We start from the raw sequence: 25,270 nt of genomic DNA on the forward strand, positions 1-25,270 counted from the left end.
TTGTGGTCTTCCTGCCTTGGTCTTTCCAGTGCCGGGATTACAGGCTTGTGTCGTTGCATCTGCTCCACAACTCTTGTGTTAGCAACTACTAGAGAGCAGTAATGGAATCTTAGGCAACTTAAAACAAGAAACAGGACCACTACCCAATGCACTCAAGTTAGACTATAAAAGTAAAACAGGAGTGAGGCAATCAAAGGTATTTTTTCTCTTAAGATAGTTTACTAAATCAATTCATCCTAGGGACACATGCAAAAACACATTCACAGGCAAAGATAAGCACTACACGTACATACACTCATACCTAGCCAAGCTCTGAAACTGTACCAACATGTACAGAATTTACACAAATACATATTTTTGAATGTTATTTGTTGTTAAGACTATATCTTTCCTTAGAAGAAATATAAAATTAAATCCCAAAATATTAAACAATTAGGGTTTCATTCAGAAAGAAATTTTTAATTTAAGATTTCTTTTTGTTTTTAATTGTGTATTCTTGTAGGTGATGTGCAGATCTGGATGCAGGTGCCTGTAGAATCCAGAAGAAGGTGTCAGAGCCCCTGGAGCTGGAGTTACAGGAGTTTGAAAGTCATCTGATATAAGTGCTGAGAACTGAACTCAGGTCCTCAAAATGCATTCTAGCTACTGAGCCATCTCTCCAGCAACCAATTCCTTTAAAAAAAAAATGGTACAAAAAATTTTCAACTTAAAGTTTCATTTATTCAACTGCCTATCACACATGTATATTACAGATTATTTATCCATCTGACCATTCATTCAGAAAGCATGATGTGTGAGCTGAAATACATCACCAAATGTAAAAAAGTCTATCTTTAAAAGACATTGGAGGGCTGGATAAATGACTTGTTAGTTAAGAGCACAGACTGTTCTTTCAAAGGACACAGGTTCAATTCCTAGTACCCACATGGCCTCTTTTAACCATCTGTAATTCAAGTCCCTCTGCTGGCCTCCACAGGCACTGCATGCGTATGGTACACAGACATAAGTGCAGGCAAAACAACCATGCATATAAAACGAGAAATTTAAAAATAAACAAAAGACACCTGAGAGCCAGTCATGGTAGTGCATGCCTATAATCCCAGCACTTGGAAAACCAAGGCAAAAAGGATAACAAGCGTGAGAACAACCTGGACTATGGCGTAAGACCCTATTAACAGCAAAAGAAAATGTAAGTTAAGAGGCTGGAGGCTAGAGAGATCACTAACTGCTCTTCCAGAAGACCTGGATTCGATTCCCAACACCCAAATAGTGGCTCACAACCATCTGAAACTTAAGTCCCAGGAGATCCAACACCCTCTTCTGGTCTCTACAAGCAACACACGCATGTGGTATACAGACATATACACAGGCAAAATATCCATACATTCAAAAAAAAAGGTTAAAAAAGTTTAAAGATTATTGGAAGCTGGGAGTATAATTCAATGGTGGATAACTTGTGCCTAACACGTACAAAGGTACAATCTCCAGCATATTCTCTCTCTCTCTCTCTCTCTCTCTCTCTCTCTCTCTCTCTCTCTCTCTCACACACACACACACCATACAAATCATTATTTTCTGTAGTTGACAAAATCTGTAGACTGTTGTTGGGAGGACAGACCAATAGCACTGAAGGGAGCCTGACCTCTTGATGTTCTGTATTACCAGTGGGGATAGAAAGCTTCTATTTTATGAAGTTAGGATTAGAGCAAGTGTTAGCAAAATACAATCTGTTACACATATTTGAAAAAAATGTATCTCATGTTTGTCCATTAAGGGAGCAAGGGAATTACTAGAAATAACTCTGAAATTCTTTCCCACCAACACTGAACTCAATTTCTCTTGATATGTTTGTTAATAAATCTGAGGAGAAAGAGGAGAGCAATCACTGTGCATGAGTAGTTTTGTCCATGAGTTCTACTGTGCGTTGTAGGCAGAGGACATGCCTCAGGTGGAAGAGTGTTTGCCAAGTACATACAAACCTTTAGCCTGGAAGCCTGGATCTCCAGCACCTATAGACTGGGCATGGGGTTCACACCTTTCACCCCAGAATGTGAAGGGTAGAGAAAGGAAGATCATAAAGCCAAGGTCACCCCAGCTACACAGAACTCAATGATAGCCTTGAATCCACGAAACGTGTGTGTGTGTATGTGTGTGTGTGCATATACGTATGAATTTTTAAGGAAAGAGTTCATTTTGGTTCGTAGTTGGACAGTACAGTCTCTCATCATGGAGAAGTCATTAATATTAATGGCAGCAGGAACTTGGAACACCTGTTCAGACTGAAATATAATTTTAAAATATGTTCTCAGGCTGGAGATATAGCTCAAGGGTAAAGTACTTGCTTAGCATGGACAAGACACTACATTCAAATTTTAGTTCTACAGAAAGGAAGAAAGGTTCTTAACGCTAGCCTTGACTTGTTTATATGAACTGAAATTGAAGCTTGGAGAAGCACCAATAGTGTGTGATTTTGCACCTATTTTCAGAACGGTAACTCATGCCATATGCCCCACAAGAGAAAGACCACTGTGAATTGTTGAGTTCATGTTTATAACACAAAAGTGTTTTCACCTGGAAAGGTGCATTGGGATGAGAAAGTCTGAATCAGAGAAGTGCTCAGTGGGAACCAGGGGGTTAACTGGGGGTGTGTCAGAACATGCAGATGAAAGATGTCTCAAAAGCTGGTTGTGTGTCTGCAGTGGTGAGCAATCTACAAGACTAAGAACATGAGAGGCCTGCCTCGAATCCTAGAGTGTGAAAAGTTCTGACAAATTCCACACACGATGATAAACTTGTACAGGATGAGATTTCACCCCACCCCCTACACTCCCTTACCCTCCTTTTTTTTTTTTCTAGCTAGTCCCATATTACTTTAATGTCTGGAGCTTTTGGACCTACTGAGTTTGTTCTTGCTTGCATCAGCACAGAAGGGGGTCTATTTACTGGAATGTGAGCAGCTTATCTGCTAGACCACTGGAGAAAATGGCACCTCCTCTTCCAGCACTCAGTAACTGATCATAGTCCATCACAGAAGGGCAGGCCCTCATGGGACCCTCTCCCACGCATGATGAAATGATGAGGGTTCGATCCTGTGTAGGTAAATACAACTGCAGTGGGTCTGAATAAAGGATAGAAAGTGTTATTTTTAAAAGTCTGACTAAGGATGAAAATTGCCTTTGATTTCTGAAAAATAAAAATTTGGGAACTCATAGTTTTAAGTCCAAAAGACAAAATTCTATAACCATAGCTCAGGGTTTTCTTGCTGACAAAAAAACCAAATAACAAATGTTTCATCACTGTGGTGGTTTGAAAGAAAATGGCCCCCAAAGGGAGTGGCACTATTAGGAAGTGTGGCCCTGTTGGAGTGCGTGTGGCTTTGTTGGAGGAAGTGTGTCACTGTGGAGATGGGCTTTGAGGTCTCTTATGCTCAAGCTACATTCAGTGTCACAGTTCACTTCCTGTTTCCTGTGGATCAAGATGAAGAACTCTCAGCTCCTTCTCTAGCACCATGTCTGCCTGCATGCCATCATGTCCTGCCATGATGATAATGGACTAAACCTCTGAAACTACAAATCAGCAGAATTAAATGTTTTCCTTTATAAGAGTTGCTGCGGTCAGGGTGTCTCTTTCACAGCAACAGAAACCCTAACTAAGACATTCACTATCATGAGCTCAAGTCCACAGCCAAGGCTTGCTTTCAGGCTTCTAGAACTTCCTTCCTTCTGTATTTCAGATTCTTCTATATCCTTAACATTTATCACTTAGTCATGGATGGATGGATTCTTCCACATATTTGCAGAACATCTTAGGTAAATTCTATACTGAGTTTCAGGATAGTTAGTAGAGAAATGGACATGCCTAGCACTCACATCTTCCCCAACTTTTCTAAAATGTTCAGTGCTCGATCTAAGCATGGACTACAACTGGTTGGATGAAAACTATCAGTGATTTGTCCTCCATCAGGTAGCTTCAAACAGGTTTCTTCCATCTAACCTTCTTAAAAACGGGGGAAACTTGCTTTCTCCTGTCTGCTTCATCTGTGCTTTGCCACTTTCCATGCACAGAAACAAAAACATTACATGCACAACATGACAACCACACTGTTATCATGTCTGTCTTCTTTTCCACTGCCCTGTGCAATGCTACCAAAAAGAAACTTCTGACCATTAAGTATCATTTCATCGCTACCTTTCAAGTATTACTTCTGAAGGGAAATTGCTAAATGACATTTTGTGACATCAATCGCCACCACCTATTGATGTGGGATTCCCCTCTGCACGCTGTGAATATCACTGGTTAATAAAGGAACTGCTTTGGGCCTATAGCAGAGCTAAAGGAGAACAGAGCTAGGCAGGGAAAACTAAACAGAATGCTGGGGAAAAGGAGGAAGAGGAGTTAGAGAGAAGCCATATAGCTAGATAGACACTGGAACTTTAGACAGTAAGCCACAGCCACATCGAGATATATACAGATTAATAGAAATGGGTTAAATTAATATGTAAACTACAAGAAGGGGTTTTAAACCAACTAACAGATAAATGTTTTTATTGTGTTTTAAAATAGTTTGCTCTCCATGACTTCTTGAATCATACTAAGAAGCATTGTGGGAACTGTGTCTCAAAAGACTCCTTCTTCTAGGAAACATCAGAAACAATGGCACACTTTGAAGCAAACCAAAGAAAGGACAATGCGGTGTAAATCCATCTGGCCTTCTTATGCTATAGTTGCTTCCTGGAACTGTAATAACTGTGGTGCTCAGGAGACTTGATGAGTTCCCATTTTGGATATTTTATACTTCAGCGGAAAAAAATATGATATTCTAATAGCCTGGAAAACTTGCTGCAGGAAATGACTTCTACCCTAGAGAGTATCTGATTCATTCTGGTTTCCAGGATAAAGCATCCGCTACAACATTGCATCTCTCGAGGATTTAATCTACTTAAACTAATGTAGGCAGGGGGCTGGTAGAGAGAGTCTTCCAGTCTAACATAACTGGAGTAGTCTCTGGGGTAAGGACCATGAGCTTGAAAAGCAATCCATCATAAATGCTTGCTTTTTCTCTTTTATCAAACTAGAAACATCTGAATTTAACTTTTCTACCCTTCGAGTCGGATGCACAATCACTGATGAGTATAACCCTGATTTATAACCTACAGTCCAGAGACCAACTCATTAATCCAACAGCACTTGTGTTCTGCTTCTGTTCCCCTCCGACCTTCTAGACTTTTCTCTAAATCCCTTTCATTCCTTATAGAGCTGCTGCCTATTTCTGCAGGCGTCGTGTTCTTCATCATCTCCGTGACAATGCCTATGCTCCTATCCTTGGACGTTCCTTTGGTAAGTTATACTTCAAATTCCAGCTCAAGTATCTTCACCTCTAAAGAGGTTTCCATCCTATAAGCTGACTTAGGTGCCTCCTAGCAGCCCCCACTATTCTAGGTAACTCTCCATGAGAGCCCACAAAGGAAGAGTGTTTTCTATGTTACTCTTCCTCACACACAGTAGGCCTGTAGATAATGGCTGATTCCTGGTTTAATTCTATGTTCATAGCACTTAGCTCAGGGTCCAACAGTTATAAATACTACAGCATTTATTTGTTGATAGAAGATAGAAATGAATTTATGGTATAATCTAAAAATAAAACATCAGATAATTGATTATGGTATTTGTAAATATAGTTTCTAATTTATTTTGTGTGAGCCATATTTTTATTTCTAAGTGGGAAAAGCAGGACTCCATTCATCTGGTGAGCAGGAAGGAAACACAAGGGTTTCCTTGTTCTCTGCAGAGTCACTTGAGTTGTCCCCAGACACTGAGCAAACATAAGCAAAACATCTGTCCACGTTTACTTTTGTTGCTGTGATAAAGGATAAAGAGATTATTTCACGCTACAGTTTGCAGTCCTAAATCAAGGGAAATTAAGGCAGGAACCCGAGGCCAGAACTGAAGCAGAGACCGTGGAGGAATGCTGCTTGCCAGCTGGCTTCCTCTGGCTTGCTCAGTTACCTTCTTCAGAGGACCCAGGATCGCCTACACAGGGGAGACACCGTCCAGTGGGACCAGTTCTCCTCCATCAATCGCTGGGGAAGCAGTTAGGCTAACTATAGATCTTCACCTCGCCCTTCATTCCTCCAATCTCCTAGTCTCATCCCAGCTCTGTAATAGATCAGCTGCGGCGGCCTCCCCTCCCTCTGTGCTGTTCTCAGATCTTCTCCAGCCTTCCTGTCCTTCACTTCCCGTACCCTAGCACCATCTCCAGCAAGCACTCCCTGGGAACCTGCTAGCCACACAGACCAGGGAAGCAGGGAAGGTTACTGCAGATCGTCAGCTCTCCCTCCTCTCCTCCAATTCCAATCCCCCAGTCTGATCCCCAGTTCTGTAGCAGACTACCCGCTACCGCCCTCCTCAGTCCATATCCCAGTTCCAGGGGGCTAGGCAGATCCCCGTGGAACACCCTGTTCTCTTCCCTCCTCTGAACTCTCTCAGCACCTACTTCTAGTCCATTTCCATTCCTAAGTGTCAGCTCCCAATACCTAGGAATACATGCTACCTGGAGCTCTCAGTGGCCACACCTGTCAGGATCCCAGAAGCATTCACTACTAGACAACACATAGCCAACAACTCTCCTAAGAACCAGAAAGACAACAGAAACCAAGTAACAAAAGATGCACCCAACAAAGATAAGAACAGAGATCAGCACCTAGAATTACAATCTTCCCAACACCAGATGCCTGGGTGCCAGTGTAAAAACATAATCAAAACTGTCAGGACAATCATCACCACTAGAGCCCAGCAACCCTCCTATAGTAGACCCTGAGAAAAGCAACATGGCTGAAGCACAGGCAGGGACCTCACATCACCTTCATGAATGTGATAAAGGTTCCTTAAAAGAAAATGAAAGAAATCTACAAAAATGTAAACAGTGGGAGGAAATGAAGAAAACAGTTCAAGATATGAAAGTGGAAATAGAATCAATAGAGAAATCCGGAACTGAGGAAAGTTTGGGTATGAAAATTTAGGAACTCAAAAAGGGAATTTCTGAGGCAAGTCTTACCAATAGAATACAAGAGATGGGAGAGAGAGTCTTGGGCATTAAAGACAAGGTAGAAGAAATGGATACCTAGGTCAAAGAAAATGTTATTTAAAAAAAAAAAAACCTAGCACAAAACATACAGGAAATCTGGGACATTAGGAAAAAACAGGTCAAAGGCACAGGAAATATTTTCAACAAAATTATACAAGTAATTCCCCTAGCCTAAAGAAAGAGGTGCATACCAAGGTACAAGAAACATACAGAGCACCAAATAGATGAAGTCATAAATAAAATCCCCTTCAGCACATAATAACCAAAATACTAAATGTATATAAAAATTAAAAATCTTAAAGGTGAAAAAAAATCTTAAAGGTGCAAGGGAAAAAGAAGAAGTAACATATAAAGGCAGACCTATAAGAATAATAACCTGACTTCCCAATGGAGACTGAAAGACAGAAGGGGCTACAAAGACATTCTACAAACTTGAAGAGACCACAGATATCAGTCTAGACTACTATACGCAGCAAAACATTCAATCACAATAGATGAAGAAAGAAAGACATTCCATGATAAAATCAAATTTAAGTAGTACTTATCTACAAATGCAGAAGGCTGAAGAGGTTAACCTCACTAAAGAAAACACAAGGAATAAATAATATCAGACCAGCAAATCAAAGAAGGAGGAAAAACATACAACGAGAACAAAATAACAGGGCTGGAGTGATGGCTCAGTGGTTAAAAATACTGACTATTCTTCCAAAGGACCTGGGTTCAATTCCCAGCACCTACATGGCAGCTCACAAGTGTTTGTAACTCCAAGATCTGACACCCTAATAGAGACATACATGCAGGCAAAACACCAGTTCCCAAAAAAACAAAATTAATATTTTTACAAAAAGGAACAAAATAACAGAAATCAAGAAACACTGTTCAATGATAACTCTCAACACCAATGGTCTCAACTACCCAGTGAAAAGATACAGACTAACAGAGCAACTGCAAAAACAGGATCCATCTTTGTGCTGCAACCAAGGAGCACACCTTAACTAACATCAAGGATAAACTTCGCCTCAGGGTAAAAGGATGGAAAAAGATAGTTCAAGCAAACACACTCAAGAAACAAGCCAGTGTAGCCATTTAATATCTCAGAAAATCAACTTCAAAGCAAAACTAATCAGCAGAGATAGGGAAGGGCACTACACTCATCAAAGAAAAAATCCACCAAGAGGACATTGCAATTCTTAACATCTCTGTACCGAACACAGGGGCACCCAAGTTAATAAAAGAAACACCACTACGGCTTAAAACATATATTGATCTTACATATGGATAATAAGAGAATAATAGTGAGAGATCCCACTCTCCCCAACAGACAAGTCATCCAGACAAAAACCAAACAGAGAAATATTGGTGCTAACTGATGTCATAGACTGAATGGACCGAACAGATATTTATAGAACATTTCAACCAAACACACATAAATACCTTCTTCTCATTACCTCTGGAACTTTCTCCATAATCGATCAAATGCTTGCACACAAAGCAAGGCTCGAGAAATACAAGAAAAATGAAATAACACCATGCATCCTGTCTGACCACCACACATTAAAACTGGATATCAACAACAGAAAGCTTACAAGCTTAGGGAAACTGAAAACTCTCTACTGAATGAAAAATGTGTCAAGACAGAAATGAGGACAGAACTTTAAAACTTTGTAGAACTTATTGAAAATGAAAACACAACATACTCAAACTTGTGGAACACAATGAGGGAGGTTCTAAGAGTTAAGTTCATGGCACTAAGTACTTACATAAAAAACTAAAGAGCTCTCACACTAGTAACTTAACAGCACACCTGAGAGCTCTAAAACAAAGAGAAGAAATCACACCCAAAAGGAGTAGATTGCAAGAAACAACAAAACTCAGGCCTGAAATCAATAAAATAGAAACAAACAAGCAAACAAAAGATACAAAGAATCAATGTAATGAAGAGTTGTTTCTTTGAGAAAATAAGAGTTACAAACCTTCAGCCAAATTAACTAAAAATCATAGAGGAGACAAAAATTAACAAAACTGGAAATGAGAAGTGGGATATCACAGGAAACACCAACGAAATTGAGAGAATCTTAAGGATATACTTTATAAACCTGTACTCTACCAAAAAGGAAAACCCTTAAAGAAATGGATAACTTTCTCAATACATACCACCTGCGAGAATTGGATCAAGACCAGATAAGCCATTTAAATAGGCCTATAACCCCTAGTGAAATAGAAGCAGTCATTAAAAAGCCCCCCCCCCAAAAAAAACCGCTCAGGAGCAGCGATTTTAGCTCAGGATTCTACCAGACTTTCAAAGAAGAGTTAATGCCAATATTCAAGTTATTCCACAAAATAGAAGCAAAAGGAACACTGCCCAATTCTTTCAAAGAGGCACAGTCATCCTAATACTTAGACCACATAAAGAACCACCAAAGACAATGATAAACCAATTTCCATTATGAATATAGATGGAAAAATTCTCAATAAAATACTAGCAAACCAAATCCAAGAACACATCAAAAAGATCATCTGTCATGATCAAGTAGGCTTCATCCCAGAGATGCAGGAATGGTTCAATATATGAAAATCAATAACTGTAACCCCATATAAACTAACTGATAAAAAAACAACATGACCATATTATTTTTTAAATATTTATTTATTTATTTATTTATTGTGTATACAATATTCTGTCTATGTGTATGTCTGCAGGCCAGAAGAGGGCACCAGGCCTCATTACAGATGGTTGTGAGCCACCATGTGATTGCCAGGAATTGAACTCAGGACCTTTGAAAGAGCAGGCAATGATCTTAACCACTGAGCCATCTCTCCAGCCCCAACATGACTATATTATTAAATGCAGAAAAGGCCTTTTATAAAATCCAACACCCCTTGAGCATAAAATTCTGGAGAGATTTGGGATACAAGTGACATGTCTCAACATAATAAAGGCAATTTATAGCATCAACATCAACTTAAATGGCAAGAAACTCAAAGCAATTTTACTAAAATCAGTGCCAAGACAAAGCTGTCCAATATCTCCATACCTATTCAATATAGTACTAGAAGTCTTAGCTAGAGCAATAAGAAGGCAAGGGGGAGATCAAGAAGACACAAACAGAAAAGGAAGAAGTCAAAGTATCTTTAATTGCAAATGATATGATAGTTTATATAACTGAGCCTAAAAATTCCACAGGAAACTCTTACAGCTGATAAACACTTTCAGCAAATTAGTGGAATGCAAAATTAATATACAAAAATTAGTAGCCCTCCTATCTACAAATGACAGTCTCACAAAGAAATCAGGGATTTTTGATACCATAAATACACACTAGAAAGAAATACAACATCTTCAACAAATGATGTTGGTCAAGTGGTGTTGGTCAAATTGGATGGCTAAATATAGAAGAATGCAAAAAGATCCACATTTGTCATGATGCAACAAATAATTCCAAATGGATCAAACACCTCAACACAAGGCCAGATGCATCTGATCGAAAAATGTGAAACAGCCTTGAACTCACTGACATAGGAGAAGACTTTCTTAACAGAACACCATTAGCACAGGTGCTAAGAGCAACAGTTAATAACTGGGACCTTGAGACACTGAAAAGCTTCTGCACTACAAAGAACACCACCACAAAGCGGCAGCCTACAAAAGGGGAAATTTTTTTTTTTTTACCAATTACACCTCTGATGAAGACCTAATAACCAAAATATACAAAGAACTAAAACACCTGGCTATCAAAAAAACAAATAACACAATTTGAAAATGGGGTATAGATCTAAACAGAACTCTCAAAATAGAAAACTCAAGTGGCTGAGAAGCACTTAAAGAAATATTCAACATCAGGAAAATGCAAATCAAAACTATCTGAGATTCCATCTTAACTATCTGAGATTCCATCTTACACCTGTCAGAATGGTCAAGATCAATAAAACAAATGAAAGCTCATGCTGGCAAGGATGTGGAGTAAGAGGAAAACTTATCCATTGTTGGTGGAACCACAGACAATGTGGAAACCAGTGTGGCCTGTTCCTCAGGAAGATGGGAATTGATCTACTTCAAGATCCAGCTATACCACTCTTGGGCATATACCCAAAGGACTCTACATCCTACTACAGGGGCACTTGCTCAACCATGTTCATTGCTGCTCTATTTTTAATAACCAGAAATCAGAAACAACCTGGATGTCCATCAATGGATGGGTAAACAAAGAAAATGCGGTACATTTACACAATGGAATATTACTCTACTGTTTAAAAAAATAAAATCATGAAATTTGCTGCTTCAGTCTCCGTGAGTTCATATGAGCATTGCTCAGTTGATCTAGAGGGCCATGTTCTTCTGGGGTCCTCCATTCCTCTGGCTCTTACATTCTTTCTGCCTCTTCTTTGGTGGGGTTCCCTGAGCTCTGAGAAACATCACTTTAAAATACAACCAACCTTTCCTTCCTTGTTTGCCCCCTAGATCTCATTTTATTATCATCATTTATAAAATACAGTCCAATTTTAAAATTCCTGCAGCCTTTAAAACATTCCAAGGATTTAAAAGTTCCAGTTCTCTTTAAAAACCTAGTCTCAGGTGGGTGATGGTGGCACATGCCTTTAATCCCGCACTCAGGAGGGAGAGGCGGGCAGATCTCTGTGAGTTCGAGGCCAGCCTGGTCTACAAGAGCTAGTTCCAGAACGGGCTCCAAAGCTACAGAGAAACTGTGTCTCAAAGAACAAAAGAAAAAACAAAACAGATAAATAAATAAAAACCCAAAGTCTCTTAACTATAACCCCTTTGAGATAGTTAAAAAGAAGTTATATACTTTCATAATCCAAGAGGGGAGAATCTGGGCACAGTTACAATCAGGTCAAAGCAGAACTCAGCTAGTTATCTTGATGATTCTTCCATCTGAATTCAAATCTGTTCTCTAACTAGTCTGCTGTGCTGGCTAGATCTCGCAGGTGGCTCTAGACATTCAGGTTTCCCAATTCTGTTTACAAAACATAAAACACTTCCTTTTAAATCACATGTTTATTTTATATATATAAAGATATGTTCAAACAACTCCCTCTCCTAAGAATGTATCTTAAGGAAGAATGGCCTCTTATGGAACCGAATGAGGATCTGGTCACACATGCTCACCTGTTGATACCACGCATGTAGGACTGGGATGGTTTTAGAGTCCCACGTGGTAGCTTTGGTTATATTTAAGCACATCTGTCACTTCAGCACAACAAAGCAGACCTTCAGGGAATCCATGGCACCAAGAATAGGGTTGTTTGTTACATTGTATTTCTAAAAATGAATTAAGCTCAAACGTGAGGAAAATTAATTCTCCAAAGGTAGCCTTCATAGCTTTACATGATATCCACAAAGGAAACAGAAAACCCAGGCTTTGTGGAGTGCCAGAGGAAATGAGGACTGTATTTGATTAAAAGGCTAACGTGAAGTTTTGCCTATTTGAAATCAAGAGGGTGGTCTGGGATATTTCACTGGATCTGGATTCTGCAATCTCCCTATGTTTTTAATGACTCTTAAAGTCTATGTGAGGACTTGATCGAAGGTTCTTCAAACTAAATCTTGGGCAGGATTTTATTAACATATCTTAGTAGTTTTTAAAGGTTTAACAAAATGTGACATGTTAGAACCTAAATAAACTCTAAAATGAGATGATGTGTGAACTATCTGCTTAGTCAATAATTTAGTAGCAGGCCATGTTAGTATTATTTTCAGGTATCACACACCAGCATTACTTTTTCTCAAAGAAACATCATGGACAGGAAAGACTTTTCTATAGGATCCCACTTCGTAGATATGAGACAGAGAAACAGAGAGAGGCAGACTGGGCATGGTGTGGACTTTTAAAACCTCAAAGCCCATCCTGAGTGATACATTTCCTCCAGCAAGGACACACCTAATCTTTCCCAAACAATCTAACACCTGATGACTAAGCAGTCAAGAACATAAGCCAATCAGGGCCATTCTCATTTAAGGCCTGTCCTCGGCGCTCCTGAGCTTAGGAAATGGAAAACCTGTTGAGCCACTAGGATGCATGAGCTCCCCCCACACAGTTCCCAGAACTGCGCTTGCCTTCTCAAGACCTGTTTAATTTTATATTAGATTCTGTGAGTACCCAGTACTCCTGTTTTTTTTCTCATTAATCCATTTATTTGAATTGCTCTGATCTATACATACAATGCCTTGAATTCCACTAAAAGAAATTGCAGTGAGGGAGACAGGCACCCACACACAAAAAAAAGCCCAATAATTAAGTTCACATTCTGTTACATGGGCGCCAGATGAAGGCGCAAGTCACAAATGATCCCACACAAATAACTCCCTACATCCTATCATACCACCAAGGTTTAAAGTTGGATTTCTATTTATTTATTTATTTATGGCGCCAGATGAAGGCGCAAGTCACAAATGATCCCACACAAATAACTCCCTACATCCTATCATACCACCAAGGTTTAAAGTTGGATTTCTATTTATTTATTTATTTATTTATTTATTTATTTATTTATTTATTTATTTATTTATTTATTTATTAAAGATTTCTGTCTCTTCCCCACCGCCGCCTCCCCTTTCCCTCCCCCTCCCCCAATCAAGTCCCCCTCCCTCGTCAGCACAAAGAGCAATCAGGGTTCCCTGCCCTGTGGGAAGTCCAAGGACCACCCACCTCCATCCAGGTCTAGTAAGGTGAACATCCAAACTGCCTAGGCTCCCACAAAACCAATAGGTGCAGTAGGATCAAAAACCCATTGCCATTGTTCTTGAGTTCTCAGTAGTCCTCCTTGTCCGCTATATTCAGCGAGACCTGTTTTAACCCAGGCTTTTTCAGACCCAGGCCAGCTGGCCTTGGTGAGTTCCCGATAGAACATCCCCATTGTCTCAGTGTGTGTGTGCCCCCCTCGCGGTCCTGAGTTCCTTGCTCATGCTCTCTCTCCTTCTGCTCCCAGTACTCCTGTTTGCTTACATCAGTCAAAGCTGAGATTCTGATACTTGGAACCCAAGATACTAGGCCAATAAAAGGTAAATGGTCCAAGAGAAAAAGGAGAGACCACAGGGAGCACATGAAGACAGTCTGAGATTGCTAAATCACAAAGGGGAGTGTACTGATGGGTGTCAAAGTACAGCTACATCGTGAACGAGCATGTTTTTGTGTGTTCAGTTAACGTAGCATCTCAATGATCAGAATGATATTAAGAGTTCACACACACACACCTTCTTCATCAGAAATAAATCAATGAGACTGAATGGCAGGAGCAGGGCACACCAGGCTCCTGGGAAAGTCAAGCAAAGATGATGAAAGCAGCAAACCAAGTATGTTACAGTCAAACACTGTACAGGTTTATTGAAACTTAACTGTGAAATTCAAGTTATGAAACTCATTTGTACTTTTAGTCATACATGTAGAAAATGTAACAAACAAGATAACCCACGAAGAGAAATACAGCCAGTCACCGATTCCTGTTTTCAACAAACACCTCAGAGGATGTGCAGTGTAACAGCGAGCCAGATCCACTACAAACACATCAGCCCAATGGCGTGTGGTTTCAGATGAACAATTAACTGCTGTATAGTCCTGTACTCTCATCATAAAGGCAAGTCTTATAGCCCAGAGAAGACCAGATGCTCTGTCCCAGGCTAAGAACTAAGAAGGGTAGATTTCAAAAGGCATGACTCAGACAAGGCAGTCTCTTTTCTTGATAGAAGATGGAAGATATTTAATTTGTTTAATCTGAACCATAGCAATATAATTTACAGAGATAAGAGCTCATTTAAGACTACCTTATAATGCAAGTGTGTGTATATATGTAGATAGACAGATATAGATATATACAGGAAGTTGCAACAGAGATTTAAAGTGCATGCATATGTTCACAAAGAGAAGCACACAGAGAATAAAATGCATTTTTACGGATACACGCAGAGATACACACACAGTTTTACATATATTCTACGCCCTTTTGTGGAAACTTTTTTTTTTTTTTTGATTTTTCGAGACAGGGTTTCTTTGTAGCTTTTGGAGCCTGTCCTGGAACTTGCTCTTGTAGACCAGGCTGGCCTCAAACTCACAGAAATCCACCTGCCTCTGCCTCCCTAGTGCTGGGATTAAAGGCGTGCGCTACCACCGCCCGGCTTTTGTGGAATTTTATTGCTTCTAGAAAGTATAAAAATTGGGGCTGGAGAAATGGTTCAGCAAGTAAGAGCACTGGCTGTTCTTGAAGAGAGAACTCAGTTTGGTTCCCAGTATCCACATGACAACTCACAACTTATCCATAACTCCAGTCCAGTCCCCAGGGATCCAATGCCCTCTCTGACCTCTGTGGGCAACAGGCATGCATGTAGGGCATTTATGTGCATGTAGGCCAACCACTCGTACTCATAAAATACAAATAAATAAACCTTTAAGAAATTAATTTTTAATAATCAGCATAAGACAGCCACTAATTTTTAATATACCATAGTAACTGGGCAGATTAAGAAGATATTGGGATCCACAGTGCTACAGGATAAGTGGACACAGGATTATGAAGCCTTGGCACTCCTGGCACTATGGGAAAGACAATTCTTTGATGGGGGAAGCTATCCAATGCAGAGTGCTGAAGAGCACCCCAACCTGTCAGTAGCATCCCTAAGTTATGATACTAAAACTGTCTCTTCACATTGACAAATATCCCGATGAGCAGAACTGAAAAGCAATGGTTTTGACATGACTACAAGAAAATAAATACAACTGCCAGCTATGATTTCACTGTAGAGTCAATGGTGATTCAGTAGAGCTACATCCCAGTTCTGATTCAAATACACATCACGGCTAGAACTAGGAGGATGACCCTGGTGTTTGTCTGCTAGGAGCTGCCCAATACAACAGTCATGTACCAGCTGGGACAAACAAGCATTCGAAACACAGCTCTCTATAGTGAGCAGTGGCATTAAGTACAAAACGCACTGCATCTTGAAGAATTCATGTGAAAAAAAGTAAATCTCTCGACATTCTCATATAAAGCTAGCTGAGCTTACTTACCGGATGAAATACATTTTAAATCCATTTTACCTGCTCATCTTATGGTTTTAAAGTGTAGCTACTAAGAAACTTTATGTATGTTATTTGTAGCACAACCCACTGAATGGCGCTTGTCTAGACTAGACATGGGTTAGTATTATTCTTAACAGAATGAACCTTGAGTTTCTTGAGCCACAGAGAGAGGTCAGGAGGTCCGATCATAACTCCTTGTGGTGCTGCGAAGACTCCTCTGCTTCCTTCCGCCAGTTACTCTTGTTCCAGTGCTTTATTCTGAGCACTTCAGCCGGTCCTCTTCTGGTTGTCGACGGAGCTCCCTGGGGCTGCTCAGCACTCTCCTGCACCCCCTTTTCTTTCATACACTCCAGAACTTTCTTTGTGGGAGGCTGAGACGTAGGAGCATCCATCATACTTAGAAAATCAAAAGCTGGAAGAGGAGGTTTCCATTCCTGAGCAGATAAAGTTGCTGGAAGGAAGAAACAACCAGAGTGTCAACGATTAACAGAGATGAAATCACTGTATAAATATAGCTACAAAGTGCTTTATTTTGAAATGCATATTTGTAGGAGGCCCTCATTAGCATCACTCATCAAATCCATGTGGGAAGTGCAGTGTCAACTCCAGGGATTGGACTAAATAGCTAGCGTTGGACACAATGTCAGCATGCTAGAATTCCAAAATCCCTGAAACAAAGGCAAATTGGAAAAGTCTGGCTGAATTGAATAGACAAGAATGAGGCTCAATATGACGAATTTCAGATGCCATGCAGTTAGTACATGTCTTACTTTGTTTTGCTGCTGCTGTTGTAGTTGTTGATGTTATAACAGAATAGTTGAGTCTGAATCATTTACAAAACAAAAGTTTATTTGGGCTCATGGTTCTAGAGTCTGGGAAGTTCCATCAGGAACAGCATCTGGAGAGGACATCATAAAGCTTTAATTTAACTGTGGGTATAGCGGATGGGTATAGGAGAGAAAGGAGGGTCCAATTCCTAGAGGAGCTAATCTAATGAAAGGCATTAACTGATTCATGAAGGTTCCCCCTTATAATACAACGCCACTTACTAGGACCCACCCTCCAATATGGCCAAATGTTGATCAAATTTCAATCTGTGTTTTAATGTAGACAAACCATAGCAAGAGAGGTATACTACAATTAAAACTAGTTATAGTTGAATTAAAGAACCAGGCATGTTAGTGCACACCTTTAACCCCAGCACTCAGGAGGCAGAGGCAGGCAGACTCTGGGAGCTGTAGACCAACCTGGTCTACAGAGTGAGTTCCAAGACAGCCAGGGTTTCACAGAGAAACCCTATCTCCAAAAATCACCCCCCCCCAAAAAAAGCTTTAAGAAAAACAATTTATAAAATTGAGCAGAAGAAAATAGTCACTTATAAAGCAATCATCCAGGAATGGGGAGATGACTCAGTGGTTAAGTTCACTTGCTGCTCTTGCAGATGGCCTGGGTTCCAGTTCCCAGTGCCCACACTGGGTGATTCACAGCTGCTAGTAACTCCAGTTCTGGGGAACCCAACCCCTCTTCTGGTTTCTGAGGGCTGTTGCACGCACATAGTGTACATTCATACTCAGATGCGCACCTGTGCACACACTTACACATAGTTGTAACAGGACCCCAGACTTAGGGCCCCAAGACCTCAGCACAACTGACTCTATGACGGAAATAAGGCTGTAAAACTCAGTATGTAGACAGCACCACCTGCCAAAACTAAAACAAAGGACTAGTCCATAGTTCTGGAAAGTCTCTAAATGTAATAACCTTGCTTTTTGACTTCTGTAGTTCCATGTCGGGCTAATTGTTCTTGTTAACTGAAGTATGTCAACCCAGAATATGGTTTGTGTCCTTAAAAGCTCACCCTGAGAAAGGCTCAGTGATGCACAGTGCTGCACTGGGATCCTACCCAGTGTAGTCACTAGTCAGCTAATAAAGACTTTCTACTAGTTTAAATCCACATCTGGGCAGTCTTCTCTGGTGAATATTCCACAAAAAAGTAATAAATAAGAAATCATCCATACATACAATCCATCATATCCGTTTAGAAGACTAACATCTTAAAATTGTAGATTAAACCTTTAAAATTACAAACATCACCCACTCCAGTCTTGTCCTAAAAAACATCCTGTCTTAATCTTACTTATTTTGTGACAGAGAGATCTCACAGTATAGCTTTGGCTGTCCTGAAACACTCTGGCCTTAAGTTCACAGAGATGTTCCTGCCTCTGCTTCCCAAGTGCTGGGATTAAAGGGGGACGTGGAGGCCACACGTAAGCCATGGTGTCCACAGTGTCTTCCTCCATCACTCCCACCTTATTTACTGCACCCAGAGCTCATTGACTGAGCAGGTTCCACAGAGCTGATCTGCTCTTTTAGACCACACTCAGGCTGTTGGCTTCCACAGCAAGCACTTCACCAAGTGAACCATCTCGCTGGCTCTGAAAAGTAACTATTTCTATGACTAATTCCAGAGAAAAATACCTTCGAATATATTTAACATTATTGCTCATACTAGTAATGCCTTAATCTTGAAGCATTTTCTGTTTTTAGGTTAACATCCTTTCCATACACTTTATGAAAACAAGTCCATTTTTTTAAAGTTAATTATAGACAGTAATAATTTTAAAGTGCCACGGAGTCAACTGAACTATAAATACACAGCGATTAGTTAATTTCCCTTAGGTGAATGCCATGCAGTGATCTTCACACTGTTTTCAAATACTGGTCATACTGTATAGAGAATGACAGACTTTGGAGAACTTAGCCCTAAAAGGGATGTCTTTATCAACTTCATCCCCTTGATGCTCACTAATCTATGCAGAAGAGGAGTCAGAAAGACTGTAAGAGCCAGAGGGGAGGGATGAGTCAAGGAAATAGCATCTTCCAGACACAATAGGCCTGGTACATGGGTGAGGTCACAGAGACTGGGACAGCACGCAGAGGCCCCCGTGAGTCTAAACCAGGCAAAACCCCAGCAGAGAGAAGGGGTGTGGACACAAAGGTCTATCCCTAGTCCAGAAGCTATCTGCAGTAGAAACCTCCTGAGCAAGGGAAGATCAGTGTTCTCCAGTGGAGAGTCACTAAGTCTACCCACCACGCTCCACAGCAGGCCCATGCCCAGGAGTAACTGTCCATAACAAAGGGGTCTCCACGGTCTTCCGTTGTTATTTGTTTTGTGAGTGGTTGTTTTGGTATTTTTTTGTTTGACTGGTTACTTTGGTTTTGTTCTTTTTAGTCTGTTTTGATTTTCATTTTGTTGTTATTGTTGCTTGTTGGTTGGATGGATGGGTTTGTCTTTTACTTTTTTTAGAAAGAAAATTAATATGAAGTTAGGTGGGTAGGGAGTTAAAAGAATCTGGGAAAAGTTGAAGGAAAAGTATGATCAAAATACATTGTATGAAATATTTTAAACAATAAAATGCTGATCCTTAGATGAGGAAAACTGATTAAAGTGGATAACTTATGAGCTACATTAGCTAACCAAAAAGTTTACTAAAAATTTAGTTGGCCTAATTAAAATATTTTTGAGAAAGAAACTAAGTAAGCATAAGAATTAAGCTTTTAGAAATAAGTTGTGATAAGAGAATTTATATGATGTTACATGCAAAAATAATAAATGCTCTAAAAATACAAACTTGCACATCTCCTACAAATCAAGCAATCACCTTTGTAAGGTTCAGAGTACAAATGAAGAACAGTTTATTAGAGCTGGAAAACTCAAACAAAAATCTGCACTGCTCATATGCTGTGCGTCTACATCTGCTGACAGACAATTTCTCCTACTCAACTATACCAATCTCGGCACATCACGGGGACATTAAATTATGTTACTCGTGGAATTCAGGCTTCAAACATGTACTGATAAATTACTATATTACAAAGTGACCAATGGATGAAATTCTTATCTGGATGAAATGAACAGGCAAGGGTAAGAGTGACTATGTGCAGTGGCAATATCACTTAAATGTTTATTGAAGTGTCTTTAAGGAAAGTCTAGTTTAAGGGGAAGAAACATGCAAGTTTTAAAGGCTAACCCCCGGAGCTTGACATTTCAATGCTGCTAATTATTGCTCAGGGAAATATAGAAAGGTCTTAATGTTTTCAATTGAAAACAAATCTGTTCTCTGATCATGTGGCTGATACATTATTCATGAAGTTATTAAGGACATAAAGAACAGTAGTAAACACTTCTTGACCCTTTATTATATGCCAGACATTATTTGGTCAATCCTTAAAGTAACAAAAGCATAATAATCTTCCCATACCAGGGCAAAGAAAGACTGAGGGACTGGACAAACTTACATACCAACTTTCAGTAAAAAATGGCCAGTGGCCACAATCGCACCTGTGGTGCAGGTCACTCTGGGAATATTCACTGTATTCCCAGAATGTTACTACAACTGGCTCAGCTTCTGAGCCTCTCTCAAAGCATGGTTAGCAGAGGCCTAACAAAGAGTGTCCAGTCTGGCTAGCACAGAGGGACACAACACACAGGGGTGTGCCATTAAGTCTTATATGCTGCAGGAGTAACTTAACAGAAACACAGAGACACAGAAATGATGGAGACCCTCACTAGGTGAGGTGGTAAAGACATTAAAAACTGCACAGAAAGGATGCCAGACTCTCAGAAAACACAAACATGAAAATTCCTAACAGTAGACTTTTCTCTTTTCTGCATGTATATATGCACGCACTGTGCAAGGCTGTGCGTTTACATGTGTATATGTCTGTCTGTGTATGCAGGTACATGTGCACATGTGTGTACACATGGAGACCACAGGTTGACCTGAGTCTTTGTCCACCTTAAATTTTGAGGCAGCCTCCTGCGTGAACGCAGAGCTTGCAGTTAGCCTAGTTAGCCAGTTTGCTGTAGGGATCCCCCACCTCTGCCTCCTGTGTGCCGGTCTTTCAGACAGGCAGCCTCACCTGCCCAGTGTTTATGAAAGTATTGTGGGTCCAGACTCCTGTCCTCAAGCCTGTTTTACCTGGTAAGCCATCTCTCCAGTCCAAACAGTAGATTTGAAATGATCTCATCACAAAAAAAATAATAATAAGTGTGTGAGGTAACAAATGTTAATTGGCTTGATTTAATCATTCCCCAATACATGTATATATTAAAATATCATGCACATCATAAATATAGAGATTTCCATTTGCCAGTTTTTAAAATTGTCCCTGGGGCTGGGTAGAGTGCTCAATGGTCAGAGTCTCTTTGGACTAACATCAAAGGTGGACAGACCTGGTGACTGTCTATAATCCCAAGACTTAGAAGGCACAGAAAGGGAATCCTAAGGCAAGCTGGCTAGACTAGTCAGAATAATAAGCTCTGGGATCAAGGAGAGATCCTATCTCAATGAGGTGCAGACAGTTAAGGAAGACATCTAATGTCATCTTACCTTAAATTATCCCATCTATCTTTTGCAAAAGACATCTTTTTATCTTTCTCTATTTCTGTATACCTTACTTTTACTCTTACTGTGGCTGGCTGTGTAGCTGACCACTAACGTCCTCCTTGATCTCTCTTGCTCCTCCTTTTTTTTCCTCCCAGATTTCTACTTCTATTTATACTCTCTGCCTACCAGCCCCGCCTGTTCTTTCTCCGGCCTCACTACTGGCCGTTCAGCTCTTTATTAGGCCATCAGGTGTTTTAGACAGGCAAAGAATCACAGCTTCACAGAGTTAAATGCAGCGTAAACAAAAGCAACACACCTGAAAATAATATTCTACAGCAACTCACTTCCTATAAAACTAGGTATTTTCTTACAGCTATAGAAAAACAACAAATTTCATGCACAAGAAAAGACTGTGTGCACACTGTCCTGTGACACCTGCAATTTAAAGACTATGGAGGTGGCACGATGGATTTGACTTTGGCAGGTCAGTGTTCCCAATATGACAATTTTTTAAAGTAGATTTATTACGAGATTCACATGTCTGAAGACACTGGCAATGTACACAAGCAACATGGACTTAACAAATCAGAATCCTAAAGAAAGAGGCCTTAGTAGGTGAGGCAGAGGTCTCCATTCGGGACCCAGGGACTCAGACTGTTCACATCTGTTCACTATGGTGTGCAACCAATACATTAATACTTATACAGTAATAAAAACATTACAACCTTACTCATTCTCATCTTTATTAGCTATGATTAACATTAAAAAAATCTATGCAACAAAATACAGAATTAAGTGTACTGAAGAAAACAGAAAACTTACTGATAGGATTTTCTAGGCTCGCTCCTAATTTTCTAAGCCACAATCTCAGGTTTTGTTCCGTTATAGATTGAGGTGAAGGAAATGCATACACTTGGCCTCCTGAATGCAGATTCACCAAAAGCAGCTGAGGAAGTGGGGGCAGAGAACCAAAATATGCCTTCAAGATTCCCCTCCCCACTGGAGTATTCTTTCTGCAAGAAGGGAGGATTGAATATGTCAATTATTCCTTCTGTGACAAAGAGATAATAATAATCATTTATAGAACAGTAAACTTCAATTATTAGCCTGTCTGTAAGCTTATGAAAAGATTTCTCCAAGACCAAGAAGTCTACTATTAAATTAGTAATCAAATTCCTTTAAAAATTTTTGTGACATGGGGCAGTCTATCATGGGAGGAAAAAAAGACAGCCAGTGACTTTCCATGAAACTCAAGAACCCAAAGCCTTATCAACACAGGCTTGAGACAATAGATTCCCCTTAGAAGTTTAGCTAAGTACTTCATTGTGTGTCAGCCCCAAACTAACCTGTTACATAACTATAACAGGATGCTCCCTTTTACAAAGACTTCTTTCCCCTAAAAATGTGCCTTTCCTCGGGAATGGGGGGGAGGTTAATTGCATATTAAAGAGCTAAGAGAATAGCTATGTTCCTACAAGGAACTACACATTAAACATGTCCAGCTTCCTAATGCAGCAGGTTTCACAAGACAGAAAACACTTTAGGTATCTACAGTGGTAGTTACCTAGGCAAACTTGCCTCAAGAGTGAGATGCTAATAAGACTTCACAACAAAAATGTGCATTGCCACATTTTTGCGGCTTTTCAAGCAAGTTTTTTAAAAAAAAGAAAGCATATCTCAAGGATCATGTGTGCACATGTGAACTGTATTTACAGACATTTAATAAAACACCAGTCATTCTAGAAAACATGCCAAAAAATACCACTTAGGGATGCACTGAGTGAAACCCTTCTCTAATGCTCTGGGGTGACTTTAAGCAAACTGAAGTTTGTAAATATCACAAAGATTGCTTTCTTATTTGCCATTGTTTTTAATAGACATCAACTACTTTTTTTTTTTTTTTTTTTAGTTTTTTGAGACAGGGTTTCTCTGTGGTTTTGGAGCCTGTCCTGGAACTAGCTCTTGTAGACCAGGCTGGCCTCGAACTCACAGAGATCCGCCTGCCTCTGCCTCCCGAGTGCTGGGATTAAAGGCGTGCGCCACCACCGCCCGGCTCGACATCAACTACTTTTAAAATCAGAAAAATATTGCCTACAACTATTTTTGAATAACAGTCAAGTCTAAACAAGGTCATCTTGAAACTTACCTGAAAAAGTTAGTTATGAAAATATCATGATAATAAATTTGGTCCCATGTTAACTACCAAGGTTATGGGATTTTATTTCCTAATGAAAATGTAATAACTGTATTTCCTTTGTGTAGCTCAGAGTGGCCTTGAACTCATGAGTGCTGTGATTACAGGTGTGCAACAAACCACACCATAGGCTTCCCCACCCTTTACCTCCTAAGTCAAAACAAACTCATCAACACATACTTACAAATTTAGCCAGCAAGGGGTAAATGAGTCCAGCTGCTTCTGTCTCATCAGTACCAGAGCTGTGCTTCTATACTGAGTGTTTATGCTGCCATCGCTGAACAAGATAAGCAATGGTCTCTGAAGTCTTAAGTATGCGGGAAGATTTTCCACAGTGATTTCTGGCTGTTAAAGAAGAAGCATCTGAAATCCCTCAAACAAAATTCATGGGCACGATACAACAAAAAGTATAAGCCAATGCTCAAATCATTCATGTGATTTCAGCTCATAAAATGTAATTAAAACATCTTCATTCAGAGATTTGACCACAGTAAGTAAATCTTAAGCACTTCAAATTCAATCCTACCTCATGGTAATGAATTATAGTCAAAATAAAATTACTAACAGACCTTAAGAACATATTAGCTTTAAGAACATATCAAGCAAGGCCAGCCTGGTCTGCAAAGTGAGTTCCAGGACAGCAAGGGCTACACAGAGAAACCCTGTCTAAAAAAACAAAAAGAGGACACATTAGCTGATGCCTCTATAATAATTCATGCTGAACTCTGAATCCAGATTAGCTAATACACGCTTAATAAGCAAAACTCTTTCATACTCCCCTCTAGTAAAGTTTTCTGGTTAAAACATAAGCTAAAGTGGACTTCTCGATGCCTGTCTATATAAGGATGTAAGGTCTCTCAGTCCCAGCATCAGGTCTGCCTGCATGCCACCATGCTCTCCACCATGATGATAGTGGACCGAACCCCTGAAACTTGATTTGCAGCCTAGATCCTACAATCCCCAGGACGGAACTCATTGCCTCCAACGCAACAGCAGCCAGGTGTATGAAGCGAAGGCCACTACCTTGTGTGATCCAGGGGTTTATTAAACACAAAAGTATACTTTGAAGGGCTAAATTATAATAAATCACTATTATGCCAAAATTAAAATCAGAATTTACAAAGAAAAAAAAACATAAGCTAAACGTTAAAATTATAACCTTTTCCCCACTATCCATGATTAGATTACTTTTTCCAAACAGGAATATTTTGGAAGATTAAAATAATTAAGGTTGTGCTAAAACAAACCCCAAAGCCAATCTGACCTCTTCTGAATTTAAAGAGACGGAGAGAAAAGGAATTTAGTAAGGAGAAAGTAACCTAATCTTCCACCATTTTTAGTACTGTTTTAGGAGAACATCCTGCCGTGAATCCAGCGCTGTAGCACTGAGCCCCCTGGAGGCACCTGTGAGCTAGAAACATCATCTCCCATCAGATGGAAATGTTCCCAGAGGCTCAGTGGGACAGGAAGCTTAACCCCAAAGAGGCATACTGCCTACCAGCTTCCTCCTTCACTGGGTCACCAGAAACTCTCATTAACAACCTGACATTTTAGCTGATGCCAATGACCTTTG

The 25,270-nt window shown here is 39.9% G+C and overlaps 1 protein-coding gene across 6 annotated transcripts in view; it reads right to left on the bottom strand.

Annotated features, from left to right (window-relative positions):
* Positions 1 to 438: 438 nt before the first annotated feature.
* Positions 439 to 25,270, bottom strand: part of Txndc16 (thioredoxin domain containing 16) — a 94,845-nt gene continuing 70,013 nt past the window's right edge. For 5 of the 6 annotated variants that reach the window (XM_050162439.1, XM_050162437.1, XM_050162436.1 and 2 more), the window contains 3 exons: positions 23,882 to 24,042; positions 22,326 to 22,516; positions 14,399 to 16,564 (listed from right to left, as the gene is read on the bottom strand). In XM_050162439.1, coding sequence (XP_050018396.1) covers positions 16,299 to 16,564; positions 22,326 to 22,516; positions 23,882 to 24,042 — 618 coding nt within the window. In that variant the 3' untranslated portion in view covers positions 14,399 to 16,298. Of the gene's footprint in view, positions 673 to 14,398; positions 16,565 to 22,325; positions 22,517 to 23,881; positions 24,043 to 25,270 lie in introns of those variants that run through there. The other variant, XM_050162440.1, reaches the window with a different exon arrangement.

This window comes from Alexandromys fortis, unplaced genomic scaffold (genome assembly GCF_014885135.2).
Source record: "Alexandromys fortis isolate MF-2015 unplaced genomic scaffold, M_Fortis_MF-2015_v1.1 scaffold_130, whole genome shotgun sequence".
Lineage (NCBI taxonomy): Eukaryota > Metazoa > Chordata > Mammalia > Rodentia > Cricetidae > Alexandromys > Alexandromys fortis.